Genomic DNA, 14,895 nt, shown 5'->3' with positions numbered 1-14,895 from the left:
GGTTTTGATTAATCATGTCACATGACCTGGAGTTTAACCTTTTATTTATAGAGATTTTTCACCAAACAGTCTAATTTTCTTTTCATGACAATTGCTTTTATCTAATTCTAATTTCGGGAAAGGCTAAAAATAAAGTTTAAATCCAGGTCATGTGACAACCTAAACACAGGGACCTTCCAATGAATATGGGGTGGAAAGGAGACACTCGCTCTCGAGTGGCTTCACTACAGTCCCCGGTTCGAATCCAGCCTGTATCACATCCGGCTGTGATTGGAAGTCCCATAGAGCGGCACACAATTTTCCCAGCGCTGTCTGGGTTTGGCCGGGGTAGGCCATCATTGTAAATAATAATTTGTTCTTAACTGACTTGCCTAGTTAAATAAAAGTTAAATAAATACATCTCTGTAGTTTAGTGCTGAATTGCCTAGACCCTAAGGATGCTTCCCAAATGGCACCCAGCCTAGTCCCTGTATAGTGGACCCAATGGGCTCTGGTCAAAAGTAGTGCACTTATATAGGGAATAAGCTGCCAGGGACATGGTTAAAAATAGTGCACTATATATGTAATAGGTTGCTATTTAAGACTTGTTAAGTGTTATGGCAAGGACCTAAAACTACATTTTTTGTCTACCAGCCACTGTAGCAGGTAGATACAATAATCCAGGGGCCACTCAGATTTTTTACCAGCCAAAATATTTTCTCATTAATTACACCAAAAAAACACAAAACAAAGTAGATGAGAATGCTTAGTAATGTTTCTCAAACAATTAATGTATTACTAGTAAGAAGTAATGTGATATTTGAAATTGTGTTTTTTACATTGGATAAAAGTAGAGACTCAGAGCTAGAAAATTGTATATCATACACTGCAGTTGAGGAACAATGGGAAAGTAATTTTGCTTTGAAAGTTGATAAACTTGTAACCCCACTTTTGAGAAAATGGCCATTGAATGAATGTTGATAAACTTGTAACCCCACTTTTTGAGAAAATGACCCTTGAATATTTTTGGTAAACCTACTGGAGAGCTCTTCTTTGTCTACACCCATTCAGCATCGTTCACACCCGCTTAAGCCTTAGCCCCAACCATCTCTTTAAGGATTCACATGTGAGGCCATGTGGTAAACACACTATATCAAATTAAATCTATGTTTATTTGTCACATGCACAGGATACAGAAGGTGTAAACGGTGCAGCGATAGTACTTGCATAGTAGCGATATCAAAAACAGTGTGTCCAGATAAAAATATTTTATAAATATTTGATCATTATTAGATGATGCTTACCTGACACACTTGTGTTTCCTTCATGTGGAGGAAATGCTATAACCACCCCTCACCCACATCTAGCTAAGTGGATGTGTCACTATTGTCTAGACATGTACTCTTACTCGTATACATGGATGAACGCTTCACTGCAGACTGGAACCATTTAACCCAATTTTTTTTTTTGTAGCTACATCTTGTTTGGCCAGCTTTGTGTCAAGTCACTCCGGTTCACACTGACCGTGGCGTGTGCAGAAAGTAGCCCATCACTTTATTCTACTCCTCTGTCAATAGCACCTGCTAAATTCAGGGCATCAAATGTTGTTGAGAAAAGTAGCAAAACGTTTGTAGTTCTCGATGGCTAACGTTATATCTTTCAAAAACGGCAAGGTAGAAAGGGCTGTCAACACATACTGAACAGCTCACGTTATAGACAGAAGCGCGCTGCATCTCAGTTCAACTCATCTCCCGGAATGTCCAGACCATACATTATCTCAGCCAATCATGGCTGGTGGGAAGGTTCCTGTTTTTTCCCCCTGGCTAAACCAACTAGGCTTGTAATTTAACATGTTTATTAGTCTTTATGGATGGAATACAAGTTTGTTATTAAGGCACATGAAGTTCACATATTCCAGAAGGCATTTCTGCTGCTGCTGTGAAGAGTGACGTGCGTCATACGCCTAGTTTCCTGAAACAAGTCACACATTGCTCAATTTAATGTAATATCTTGTGACCTGAGTATTTTAACCAAAATATCACAAATGAGACGACAATGTTCAGCTGCCCATTTAACATTACCATTGTCATGACTCTCTCTCCTTGATGAGGATCAAAGGTGCCATATCAGCTTGGCACATGGCTGACAGATAGGGGGGGGGGCTGGTTTTATGACTTAACTTCTTACGGATGAAATCCCGTTAACGGAATCGATTTGACAACAGCCAGTGAAAGTGCAGGGCACCAAATTCAAACAACAGAAATCCCATAATTAAAATTCCTCAAACATACAAGTATTATACACCATTTTAAAGATAAACTTGTTGTTAATCCCACCACAGTGTCTGATTTCAAAAAGGTTTTACAGTGAAAGCATACATTGCGATTATCTGAGGTCAGCACCTAGTCACAGAAAAACACAGCCATTTTTCCAGCCAAAGAGAGGAATCACAAAAGCAGAAATAGAGATCAAATTAATCACTAACCTTTGATCTTCATCAGATGACACTTTATATCCAAAAATCTCAGTTTACATTGGCGCGTTATGTTCAGTAATGTTTCGCTTCCAAAACATCCGGTGATTTTGCAGAGAGCCACGTCAATTTACAGAAATACTCCTCATAAATGTTGATGAAAATACAAGTGTTATACAGTGGAATTAAAGATATACTTCTCCTTAATGCAACCGCTGTGTCAGATTTCAAAAGAGCTTTACGGAAAAAGCACACCATGCAATAATCTGAGTACAGCGCTCAGACACAGAAACCAGCCATACAGATACCCGCCATGTTGTGGAGTCAACAGAAGTCAGAAATAGCATTATAAATATTCACTTACCTTTGGTGATCTTCATCAGAATGCACTCCAAGGAATCCCAGTTCCACAATAAATGTTTGTTTTGTTCGATAATGTCCATCGTTTATGTCCAAATACCTCCTTTTTGTTCGCGCGTTTAGTTCACAAATCCAAATTCATGAGGCGCAGGCACACTTAGTACAGACGAAAAGTCAAAAAAGTTATATTACAGTTCATAGAAACATGTCAAACGATGTATAGAATCAATCTTTAGGAGGTTTTTAACATAAATCTTCAATAATATTCCAACCGGACAATTCCTTTGTCTTTAGAAAGGAAAAGGAACGCTGCTAACTCTCACAGGCATGCGCAAGACTGAACTCATGGCATTCTGCCAGACACCTGACTCAAACAGCTCTTACCCCCCCCCTTCACAGTAGAAGCCCGAAACATGGTTCTAAAGACTGTTGACATCTAGTGGAAGCCTTAGGAAGTGCAATCGGACCAAATTTCCACTGTATATTGGATAGGCAAAGACTTGAAAACCTACAAACCTCAGATTTCCCACTTCCTGGTTGGATTTTTTTCTCAGTTTTAGAAACTTCAGAGTGCTTTCTATCCAAATCTACAAATAATATGCATATCTTCTGGGTCTGAGTAGCAGGCAGTTTACTCTGTGCGCCTTATTCATCCAAGCTACTCAATACTGCCCCCCATCCATAAGAAGTTAACAGCCGACCATAAATAGTTTGCAGAAACGTTCTCTTTCTTGCACCTCAGTATTGGAGGACTGAAACTCCTTTGTTACAGAGAGTGTGGCCAACCTAAAAACTCTAAAATCAAAAGATTAGACATTGGAACATTATTTCTGAAATCCAAATGTTTGGAATGGTTGGTGGGGACTTAAATAATAATCATGTCACGTTGTTTATTATTTTGTGATGTCATTAAGGATGGTATATCAAGGTAATGGTAACTCAAAGTTTACACTTTCTATGTATCAGGTTTACATCTAAATGTTGTAATAATGATATGATTAAATATGAGAATACTTTTGTGAAGACAGCAATGTGATTTTAGATAATAGTCCAATTAATAATGGACTATTATTGATGTAAGAGATATACAGATATCTTTAGAGTTTAAGTCGGGAGATAGTAACTCGTTAAACAACTTTTCCCATGGTGCCCCAAATTCCTAATGAGTTAATTGTTACATGATTAATTTAATTGAGTAACAATTAAACATAGTTAGTTTGATTCAATAAATAACAGTCATCAGATTAATGATAGTCACGTCACGACAACGTGGTAACGGGGCCACTCGAGTGGTCACTGTGCCTTTTGAGAATCTTGACTAGTTGAGGCCGACGACATCTCTTCGATAGCAGTGGAAGCAAACTCAAACATTTAAAAACAACCTAACTTGTAAACAAAACAATGTAAAAAGCCAAGGATAAAGTCTAACTTTAGAATACTGAACAAAAATATCAACACAACATGTAAAGTGTTGGTCCCATGTTTCATGAGCTGAAATAAAAAAAATCCCAGAAATGTCGATATTGACTTTTTATGAAATGCTCGTACTGTTAAACCCTGAGTCTGACCACCCGCCAACGTGGCTGGTGAATTAGACATTCTTACCCGCCAGTGGCAAAAATATACCCGCATTTGGCGGGTCTTAATTTTAGGCCCTGGTTATGGTAGTGACTAACTAAACTGTTACTGGTAGATTGAAATGTGTGAGTGGAGTGTGGAGTCAGCCAGCCAGCTGGTGCTTGAACGCTGTTTTCTCCCAAAGTAATTTCCTGTTGTAATTACAAAGGAGAGGCAGCACAATAGCTGTGGTTGGGGGAGGGGGCAATGGGCTAGGTATAATCCCTGTCTCCTCTCTGTAACTTCTCAATATCCAGGCTTGCGTAGAAGAGAATATTAAACAGTAGTGAATAGTCTAGTCTCGTCTGCTGTCTATACGTGAGCCAAGCTCTAACTTCTTACATTTACATCAGAGTTGAGGGTATGACAATTCTGTGTCGCTCTCTCTCTTTAACACTTTCTCTCTCTTTCTATCTCTCTCGCTCTCTCTGTCCCTCTGTCTCTCTGTCTCTGACTCTCTTTTTGGTGCAGTCACTACAAAGATTCAGCAACCGTAACTTTGAATAACCATCAGTTGACACGGGTTGATAGGGAATAACCTCTTGGCCAAGTGGTAAAGATGTTGACATCACGAGCGGGAGGCTGGGGTTTAGATCAACATGGTTGATCCGGGGGTTTGAGAGATTTTCCACCTCTAGATGGCAGCCTTGTCACAAAACCTGTTTGATTTGAAGCACTAGTCCTGATGCTACATTTCCTCTCAGTTGTTGAGTGTAGCAAAGTGTGATTGAATTTCCAAGCAAAGCAACATTTCTCACTCACAGGTAGTCCCATGTCTTTTTATCAATAGCTTTCTGTAGACACATCCTTTAACACCATTAAAAAGGTATTATAATGCTGATATAAGGATTTAAATCACCAGAACATATGTGATTGCAGAAGAAAAGTTTGCACTGCTTTTTTCAGTAATGCCTATACTTTAGGTTACACTAAACACATTTGATACCTTTCCATCCATTCCATTCTTCCAGCCACAATATAGGGTGACGTTGCCCCTATACACTGATCCTGGGTCAGTTTAGCATTTCCCCCACTGATGGTTAAGATCAGGGTTGGGGGAGGTCTCCACCACTGAGCTCCACAGGTTAAAATACCAAAATGGTCTATCTGTTTGTATCTTCTCTGTGATAGGCTCCTATGTTCTCCTGGCCTCGCCTTCGTGATGCCGACCCAGTCCTGCGCTGTGAAATGGCTTCCACAGGAGAGGTGTGTGTGCGTGCAGACACACACACACACAAACAACTATGTATAAACAAACACACACACATATAGGCACTAGCACGCATACACATACATTACACAGACACACACACAGATGACACATGTACACACACAGACGCGCTCACACACACATGTATGTACATGCACACACACGCACATATATACACTTAACAGGTGTCTGTGTCCCTCCTTGCAGGTGGCTTGTTTTGGACCAAACATCTACTCTGCCTTCCTCAAGGCTATGCTATCCACTGGCTTCAAGCTGCCTACCAAAGGAATCCTCATCGGGATCCAGGTCTGTGTGTGTGTGGTTCAAGAGAGTACACATCAGGGTTAACAAGCCTCAGTCCACTGACACTTCCCTTTTTCAAACACTCTCAAATTGTTTAATCCATAATCTCACAATTGTCAGGATTAGTTTTTTCTTCCCAAGTCTCTTGCCAAAGTGCTTTGCTCTGTAAAAAGCTGTTTTCAGGTACATGTCAGATACTAAAACAGAGTAGACAAAAGCGGTTGACACCCTATTCCTTATATAGTGCACTACTTTCGACCAGAGCCCTATTATCCTGGTCAAAAGAAGTGCACCATATATGAAATAGGGTGCAATGTGGGACGCAGGTTAAAAAGGTTGCTGTTTCTCATGTGTGTGTCAGAAACAGCCATGCGTGTGCAGCTAGTAAGATTAATGTAGTGTTCATGTGTAATACGTAGCTAGCGCTCTTCAACGAGCCAGTCAGTGGGGTTATGAATGAGTGCCTCAGGCCTGCTCCTAGCTAGCCACACTAAAGCTGAATAGCAGGATCTGTAAAAGGCTGATGCATTCATATCATAAATGATCATCGATCCACGGACTGGTCTCCCATGGCTACGACAGCACTTCTGATGGAAAGTTAAAAGTGTGTGTGTGTATGTCTGTGCCTGTGTGTACATCAGATACTTACATAGATGTCTTATATTGAGAGAGGAAGGTCTTGTTTATAAAGTCTTCTGTGTCTATGTTTTCATCGGGTAGAGAGAGATATGGATAAACAGGGCATTATGAGCTCTCTGTAGAGTTCCCACATCCTCCTCTCTTCCTTCGCCCTCCCTCTCACCCCCTCTCGCTCTTCCCCCCTCTCGCTCTTCCCCTCTTTCTCCCTCCTCTCCTTTCACTCTCTCCTTCTCTTTTCCCTCTCTCCCTCCTCCCTTCTCTTACCCTCCCCCTGTCCTCTCTCTCTTCCTCCCTGTCTCCTCCCCTCTCTTACCCACCCCCTGTCCTCTCTCTCTCTTCCTCCCTGTCTCCTGCCTCTCTCTGGTGACAGACTCTTCTCTCCATCTTTCTACTTCCTTTCACTCTCTCCTTCTCCTTTCCCTCCCTTTCTTCCTCCTCCCTTCTCTTCCCCTCTCCCCCCTCTCCTCTCACTCGTTCTTCCTGTCTCCAGTGACAGACTGTCTGTGTGTGAGGAAGTCCTTTGAGGGCCAGATGAAAGTTGACAGTGGTTATTTCTCATCATGGCATTCAGCTCCACATGTCACAAGTGCTCAGTGCTGGTCTGATGGGAGAATATGTCTAGCACTATGAAGGCCTGCTTACCCACCAGGAGAATATGTCTTGCGTTATGAAGGCCTAGTACCTAGTAATGGGGGAAGAAATCGATACAGTTACATATCAGGATATTCTTTTTGACGATATATATCGTATAGTTTTGACTATAGTTTTGAATATTATTTTTGTGCTAGTTGGCTGCACCTGCACCAAAACAGTATTTTCTTCATAGCTTGTTTCCCATCCTCTTTAAATAGGGAGCCAATTTGTTTTCAGTACTTTTATTTCCATTACTGATCACCATTGTTCTCATGGCTCTGTCTGGTCCCTCTGCAGCAGACATGGTGAGCACTATGTTTGGAACAGCGAATTGCACTAAAATCACAGTATTCAATCACAATATAGAATTGTGAGAATCGCAATATATATCGTATCGGCACCAAAGTATGGTGATAATATCGTAGCGTGAGGTCCCTGGCAATTCCCGGTGCTAGTAGTACTCCAGGAGGCCTTGGCGCTGCTTAAAGATCTGACAGTACCAATGTCATGTCCCATCCTTTTATCCTCCTCTCCTCCGCCTTGCCACTATGGAACTTACTGATGTCCAAATGACCACTGGATTCTCTTCACCCACCCGGAGAGCAGGGTTTCCATTAGTAGAATTTGGGGCCGGACAGTTGAGAAATGGACCGGTCATCCACATGTGTTGGGTGCGTAACCCATTAGGGTGTCCATCCATGCAGCCAACAGCATCAATAAACCAGGGATATTACTTTCCTAAAACAATAATTGTCCACCTCACAGTTCAGCTGTCAGAGATTTGAGCACTAAAGGCATCAGCACATTGCATGCATAGGCCTATAGGCTTAGTGATCCACTATAGTCAGGGTTTGAAATGAACACCCGCCAAATAGGGTATATTTTTACATTGGCGGGTAGGAATGTCTATTTCACCAGCCACGTTGGGTGGTCACACAGAGCAAGGCCACATGTAGAGGTTTGGTCAAATTGACTAGAAAGGCTTCTAAAGTGTGGCTTCGTCCTCGTGTTTCTTGGCCAGATACAGTGCCCTCCGTAGTTATTGGGACAGTAAAGCATTTTTTCTTATTTTTACAAAAGTTTTGATTTGAATTCAAAGAATAACTATGAGGTTAAAGTGCAGACTGTGAGCTTTAATTAGCATTTTCATTCATATCAGGTAAACCATTTTAGAGGAGCAAAAGTATTGGAAAAAATGTGCTGATGTGTATTAAAGTAGTAAAAAGTTAGCTATTTTGTCCCATATTCCTAGCACGCAATGACCACATTTAGCTTGTGACTGTACAAACTTGTTGGATGTATTCGCTGTTTGTTTTGGTTGTGTTTCAGATTATTTTGTTCTCAGTAGAAATTAATGTCATTTTGGAGTCACTTTTATTGTAATTAGGCATGCAATATGTTTCTAAATACCTCTACATGAATGTGGATGCTACTATGATTACGGATAATTCTGAATGAATCGTGAATAAGGATTACTGAGAAAGTTAGATGCACAAATACATTATATATACCAAAGTATGTGGACACTCCTTCAAATTTGTGGATTTGGCTATTTCAACAACACCCATTGCTGACAGGTGTATAGAATTGAGCACACAGCCATGCAATCTCCATAAACAAACATTGGCAGTGGAATAGCCTTACTGAAGAGCTCAGTGACTTTCAACGTGGCACCGTCATAGGATGCCACCTTTTCAAAAAGTCAGTTAGTCAAATTTCTGCCCTGCTAGAGCTGCCCCGTTCAACTGTAATTGCTGTTATTGTGAAGTAGAAACGTCTAGGAGCAACAACGGCTCAGCCGCGAAGTGGTAGGCCACACAAGCTCACAGAACGTGATCGCTGAAGTGCGTAGAGCGTAAAAATAATCTGTCCTTGGTTGCAACACTCACTACCGAGTTCCAAACTGCCTCTGGAAGCAACGTCCACACAATAACTGGCCGTTGGAAGCTTTGTGAAATGGGTTTCCATGACCGAGCAGCCACACACAAGCCTAAGATTTCAATGCGCAATGTCAAGAGTCAGCTGGAGTGGTGTAAAGCTCACCGCCATTGGACTCTGGAGCAGTGGAAATGTGATCTCTGGAGTGATGAATCACGCTTCACCATCTGGCAATCCGACAGACTAATCTGGGTTTGGCAGATGCCAGTAGAACGCTACCTGCCCCAATGCATAGTGCACACTGTAACATTTGGTGGAGGAGGAATAATGGTCTGGGGCTGTTTTTCATGGTTCTGTCTAGGCCCCTTAGTTCCATTGAAGGGAAATTTTAACGCTACGGTATACAATGACATTCTAGACAGTTCGGAGCTTCCAACTTTGTGGCAACAGTTTAGAGAAGACCCTTTCCTGTTTCAGCATGACAATGCCCCCGTGCACAAAGTGAGGTCCATACATAAATGGTTTGTCGAGATTGGTGTGGAAGAACTTGACTGGCCTGTACTGAGCCCTGACCTCAACCCCATCGAACACCTTTGGGATGAATTGGAACTCCGACAGTGAGCCAGGCCTAATCGCCCAACATCAGTGCCCGACCTCACTAATGCTCTTGTGGATGAATTGAGGCAAGTCCCCGCAGCAATGTGCCAACATCTAGTGGAAAACCTTCCCAGAAGAGTGGAGCAAAGGGGGGACCAACTCCATATAATGCCCCTGATTTTGGAATGTGATGTTTGACAAGCAGGTGTACACATACTTTTGGTCATGTAGTGTATCATACCCCCCAAAAACATGCTATCCTCCCCTGTTATTGTAATGGTGAGAGGTTAGCATGTCTTGGGGGTATGATATTTGTGCATCTGTAACTTAGAACAAAAAGTAGAAAAAATGCTTTCCGTCCCAATAATTATGGAGGGCACTGTATATCATTTACTTCACACTCTACATTGTCAATGCAAATAGTCAGAGTAGCCATTTGATTATCTGTTCAGCAGTCTTAAGGCTTGGGGGTAGAAGCTGTTCAGAAACCATTTGAGCCCTGGCTTGGCACTCCGGTACCGCTTGTCGTGTGGTAGCAGAGAGATGACTTGGGTGGCTGGAGTCTTTTAAAATGTTTAGGGCCTTCCTCTGACACAGCCTTGTATAGAGGTCCAGGATGACAGGGAGTTTGGCCGCAGTGATGTACTGGGCGTACACACTACCGTCTGTACCGACTTGCAGTCAGATGCCAAGCAGTGATACCAAGCGGTGATGCAGCCTGTCAAAATGCTCTTAATTGTGCAACTATATATCATTTTGAATATCTGAGGGCCAGTGCCAAATCTTTTCGGCCTCCTGCAGGGGAAGAGGCTTTGTCATGCCCTCTTCACGACTATGATGTTGTTTGGACCATGATAGGTCCTTTGTGATGTGGACACCGAGGAACTTGAAGCTCTCGACCCACTCCACTACAGCCCCATCGAAGTGAATAAGGGTGTGCTCGGCCCTCTGTTTCCTGTAGTCCACAATCAGCTTGTTTGTCTTGCTGACATTGAGACAGAAGTTGTTGTCCTGGCACCACACTGCCAGGTGTCTGACCTCCTCCTGTAGGCTTTCTCATTGTTTTTGGCGATCAGGCCTACCACGTTGGCAATGTTGCCATCTTGTGCGGCCACGCAGTCGTGGGTAAATTGAGGGGACTAAGCACACACGCATTGAGGGTCAGTGTGGCGGATGTGTTGTTGCTTAACTTTCACCACCTGGGGGCGGCTCATTAGGAAGTCCAGGGTCCAGTTGCAGAGGGAGGTGTTTAGTCCCAGGGTCCTTAGCTTGGAGGAAACAATGGTTTTGAATGCTGAGCTGGAGTCAATGGAAAACATTCTCATGTTCCTTTTGTCCAGGTGGGAAAGCTCACTGTGGAGTGCAATAGAGATTGCGTTATCAGTGGGTCTGTTGCGGCGGTATCTGAATTGGAGTGGGCCCAGGGTGTGTGGGATGATGGTGTTGATGTGAGCAATGACCAGCCTTTCAAAGTCTTGCATGGCTACAGATGTGAGTGCCACAGGGCGATAGTCATTTAGACAGGTTATCTTAGTATTCTTGGGCACAGGGACTATGGTGGTCTTCTTGAAACATGTAGGTATTACAGACTCTGTCAGGGAGAGGTTGAAAATATCAGTGAAGACACTTGCCAGCTGCTGAACCTGTTTAAAGTCTTACTCACATCGGCAACGGAGAGTGTGATCACACAGTCATCCGGAACACCTGGTGCTCTCATGCATGGTTGGTTCAGTGTTGCTTGCCTCAAAGCGAGCATCGAAGGCATTTAGCTCGTCTGGTAGGCTCGTGTCACTGGGCAGCTCGCGACTGGATTTCACTATGTAATCCGTGATAGTTTGCAAACCCTGCCACATTTGACGAGCTTCAGAGCCGGTGTATTAAGTGTCGATCTTGGTCCTGTATTGACGATTTGAATGTTTGATGGTTCCTCAGAGGGCGTAGTGAGATTTCTTATATGCGTCCAGATTAGTGTCTTGCGCCTGTAAAACGGCTGCAGGATATTATATTGCAACAAACACAACATTACATTTGGAAAACATTTTCCAAGAGAACAAAATGAAACAAAACACTTGCAAACTGGTTTAAACCGTTTTTGTTTTACTTCAATGAAAAAGGCATCCATCTTCACAAGAAACAGTAGCCCGAGGCTCCTCTCTTGCTCTCACGCTCCATCATCAGCAGCAGGCGCAGAAGACAGTGAGAAAATGGTGCTGAAGCACGAAATGGGGATGTATGATATGCTGCTATGGACAATTTGGCCAGCTACAATTTTATTTATCGACTTTTAATTTATTTTATCGGCCAAAAGCCGTCAATTACCGGCTTACGGAAACCCTGCAAGAGAGGGCGAGAGATGGAAGAATGAAGGGAGAGAGAGGAATGAAGAGAGGTTGTTATAGGGTCATCGTCCATGTCCGTCTCTAATAAGACTTCAACAAAGGGTGGACACTAGTGTGAAATCTGAATATCTGTGTGTGTGTGTGTCTGCAGGTACTAGGGACAGAGCGGAGGGTGGTGTGAAATCAGAATTAGCGACCGAGGCTGTGTTTCTCTTCTACCTTTCCCTCCTAATGACCAGCCTACATGGCTGTGAATCTGACACGCCTTTACAAACCTGATTACTTGGTCCTGTTTAACACAGTGTGATGACACAACTAGGCTGTTGATCTGGCTCACAGAGGAGAAGAGGAGGAAAGAATGTACAGATTTAATCTTAGAGAGGTGTTTCTTCTGTTTCTCCTCTATTGATGTTCAAAAGCAAACGCTACCAAGGGTCAGAGACTCATATGCGTCCCAAATGGCACCCTATTCCCTATGTAGTGCACTACTTTTTGACCAGGGCTTAGTTTGTGATTCTGATTAGATTTTTACCTCCCTCAGCATTCGTTCCGGCCCAACTTCTTAGCCACAGCACACCAGCTGAATGAAGAAGGCTTTAAGGTGAGTACTACTGTTCGTTCTCAATTACTACTCTTCAAATGAAATTTTATTGGGCACATACACGTGTTTAGCAGATGTTATTGCGGGTCTAGCAAAATTCTTCTCTCCTATTGGAAGTTCAGTCATGAGTTAGACTGCTAGTCGACCTGATAGTCTATGCACAACCCAAAACAACACACCAAAACACAGAGGAACTGAAGAGAAAGAGAACACACTGACATTTGCTTCTCTCCCCCTCTGTGTGTGTGTGTGTGTGTGTGTGTGTGTGTGTGTGTGTGTGTGGTCTCTCCTCCAGCTCTTTGCTACAGAGGCCACCTCGGCCTGGCTCTCTGTCAATGACGTGCCCGCCACCCCTGTGGCATGGCCCAGCCAGGAGGGAGGAGACGCCAGCTTGCCCAGTATTATCAGGTGAGAGGGGATAAGGGCAAGGGGCGACTGTCTGGAATAGAGGGATGAAGAGAGGGAGGGATAAAGAGTAAGTTGTATTAGTCGTATGTACAGGATACGCATGGTATACATCGTCCAATGAAATGCTTTCTTGCAAGTTCCCAACAAAGCAACAGCAATAAGAAATAATAAAAGATAAGAATATGAACATAAAGTAAATGTTTCAATAGAATAAACATTTTAGCATAATTATAATACAGGATGGTACAATTTCTAGTCCAATATTAACATGTGTATTGGGGAAGAGGGGGAATGGGGGGCCAGTGTATAAACTGAGTCTGGTAGCAGCAGTTGTGATGTGTGTGTGTGTGTGTGTGTGTGTGTGTGTGTGTGTGTGTGTGTGTGTGTGTGTGTGTGTGTGTGTGTAGTATGAATGTATATGTGTGTGGGTGTGTAGTATGAATTAATATGTGTATGTATGTCTGTGTGGTTGTGTGCATGAATGTTAATGTGTGTGTGTGTGGCTGTGTGTGTGTAGTATGAATGTATATGTGTGTGTGTCTCTGTGTGTAGTATGAATGCATATGTGTGCGTGTATGTCTGTGCGGGTGTCTAGTATGAATGTATATATGTGTGTGTGTATGTGTGTGTGGGTGTGTAGTATGAATGTATATGTGTGTGTGGGTGTGTAGTATGAATGTATATATGTGTGTGTATGTCTGTGTGGGTGTGTAGTATGAATGTATATGTGTGTGGGTGTGTAGTATGAATGTATATGTGTGTGGGTGTGTAGTATGAATGTATATGTGTGTGGGTGTGTAGTATGAATGTATATGTGTGTGTGGGTGTGTAGTATGAATGTATATGTGTGTGTGTGTAGTATGAATGTATATGTGTGTGTGGGTGTGTAGTATGTATATGTATATGTGTATGTCTGTGTGTGGGTGTGTAGTATGAATGTATATGTGTATGTCTGTGTGTGTGTGAGGGTGTAGTATAAATGTATATGTGTGTGTGTGTGTGTGTGAGGGTGTGTAGTATGAATGTATATGTGTATGTCTGTGTGTGAGGGTGTAGTATAAATGTATATGTGTGTGTGTGTGAGAGGGTGTAGTATGAATGTATGTCTGTGTGGGTGTGTAGTATGCATGGTATGTGTGTGTGTAGTATGAATGTATATGTGTGTTTGTATGTCTATGTGGGTGTGTAGTATGAATGCATATGTGTATGTCTGTGTGGGTGTGTGCATGAATGAGTGCATGTGTGCTAAGGTGTGTAGTAACAGAGCAGGTGGTCAGTCCAATTCAAGTAGTCTGATGACTTGTAGATAGAAACTGTCTCTGAGCCTGTTGGTATCAGACCTCATTCTCCAATTACGTCATCATTATGGAGAACAGCTTGTTTCTGGGGTGTGTGGGGTCCTTGATGATGCTGCGTGCCTTCCTCAGGCACTGTTTTGAGTAGATGTCCTGGGTGGGTGGGAGCACGGTCTCAGTGATGGACTGGGCCGTCTTCACCACCCACTGGAGGACCTTACGGTCGTGAACGGAGCAATTCCCGTACCAGGCCGTGATGAAACAGGTCAGGACGCTCTCGATGATGAAGCGGGAGTATTTGGAGAACACCCGGGGCAGCATGCCAAATTTCCTTAGCCGTCTTATGAAGTAGAGACACTGGTGCGCCATCTTGTCAAGAGTGGTGGTATTGTTGGTCCATGACAAGTTCTCTGTGATGTGGACACTGAAGAACTTAAAACTCGTGACTCTCTCTACTGCAGCCTAGTTTGATGTGGATCGGGGCACCCTCCTTTCAAACGTTATTAATCTACCTTCCAAAAATACCTAATCTTTTGTGACAACTGATGCGTCCTCTCCTTCAG

At 42.9% G+C, this 14,895-nt stretch overlaps 1 protein-coding gene across 1 annotated transcript in view; it reads left to right on the top strand.

Moving 5' to 3' along the window:
• The window catches only part of cps1 (carbamoyl-phosphate synthase 1, mitochondrial), a 90,808-nt gene that overhangs the window by 68,625 nt on the left and 7,288 nt on the right, over window positions 1-14,895 (top strand). Inside the window, exons 33-36 of the mRNA XM_020457714.2 lie at window positions 5,561-5,635; window positions 5,847-5,945; window positions 12,570-12,629; window positions 12,925-13,037. Of these exons, the coding sequence (XP_020313303.2) occupies window positions 5,561-5,635; window positions 5,847-5,945; window positions 12,570-12,629; window positions 12,925-13,037 (347 nt within the window). The remainder of the gene's footprint in view (window positions 1-5,560; window positions 5,636-5,846; window positions 5,946-12,569; window positions 12,630-12,924; window positions 13,038-14,895) is intronic.

The sequence above is a fragment of the Oncorhynchus kisutch genome, linkage group LG2, assembly GCF_002021735.2.
Source record: "Oncorhynchus kisutch isolate 150728-3 linkage group LG2, Okis_V2, whole genome shotgun sequence".
Taxonomy (NCBI): domain Eukaryota; kingdom Metazoa; phylum Chordata; class Actinopteri; order Salmoniformes; family Salmonidae; genus Oncorhynchus; species Oncorhynchus kisutch.
This window is presented reverse-complemented; position numbering and strand designations above follow the sequence as displayed.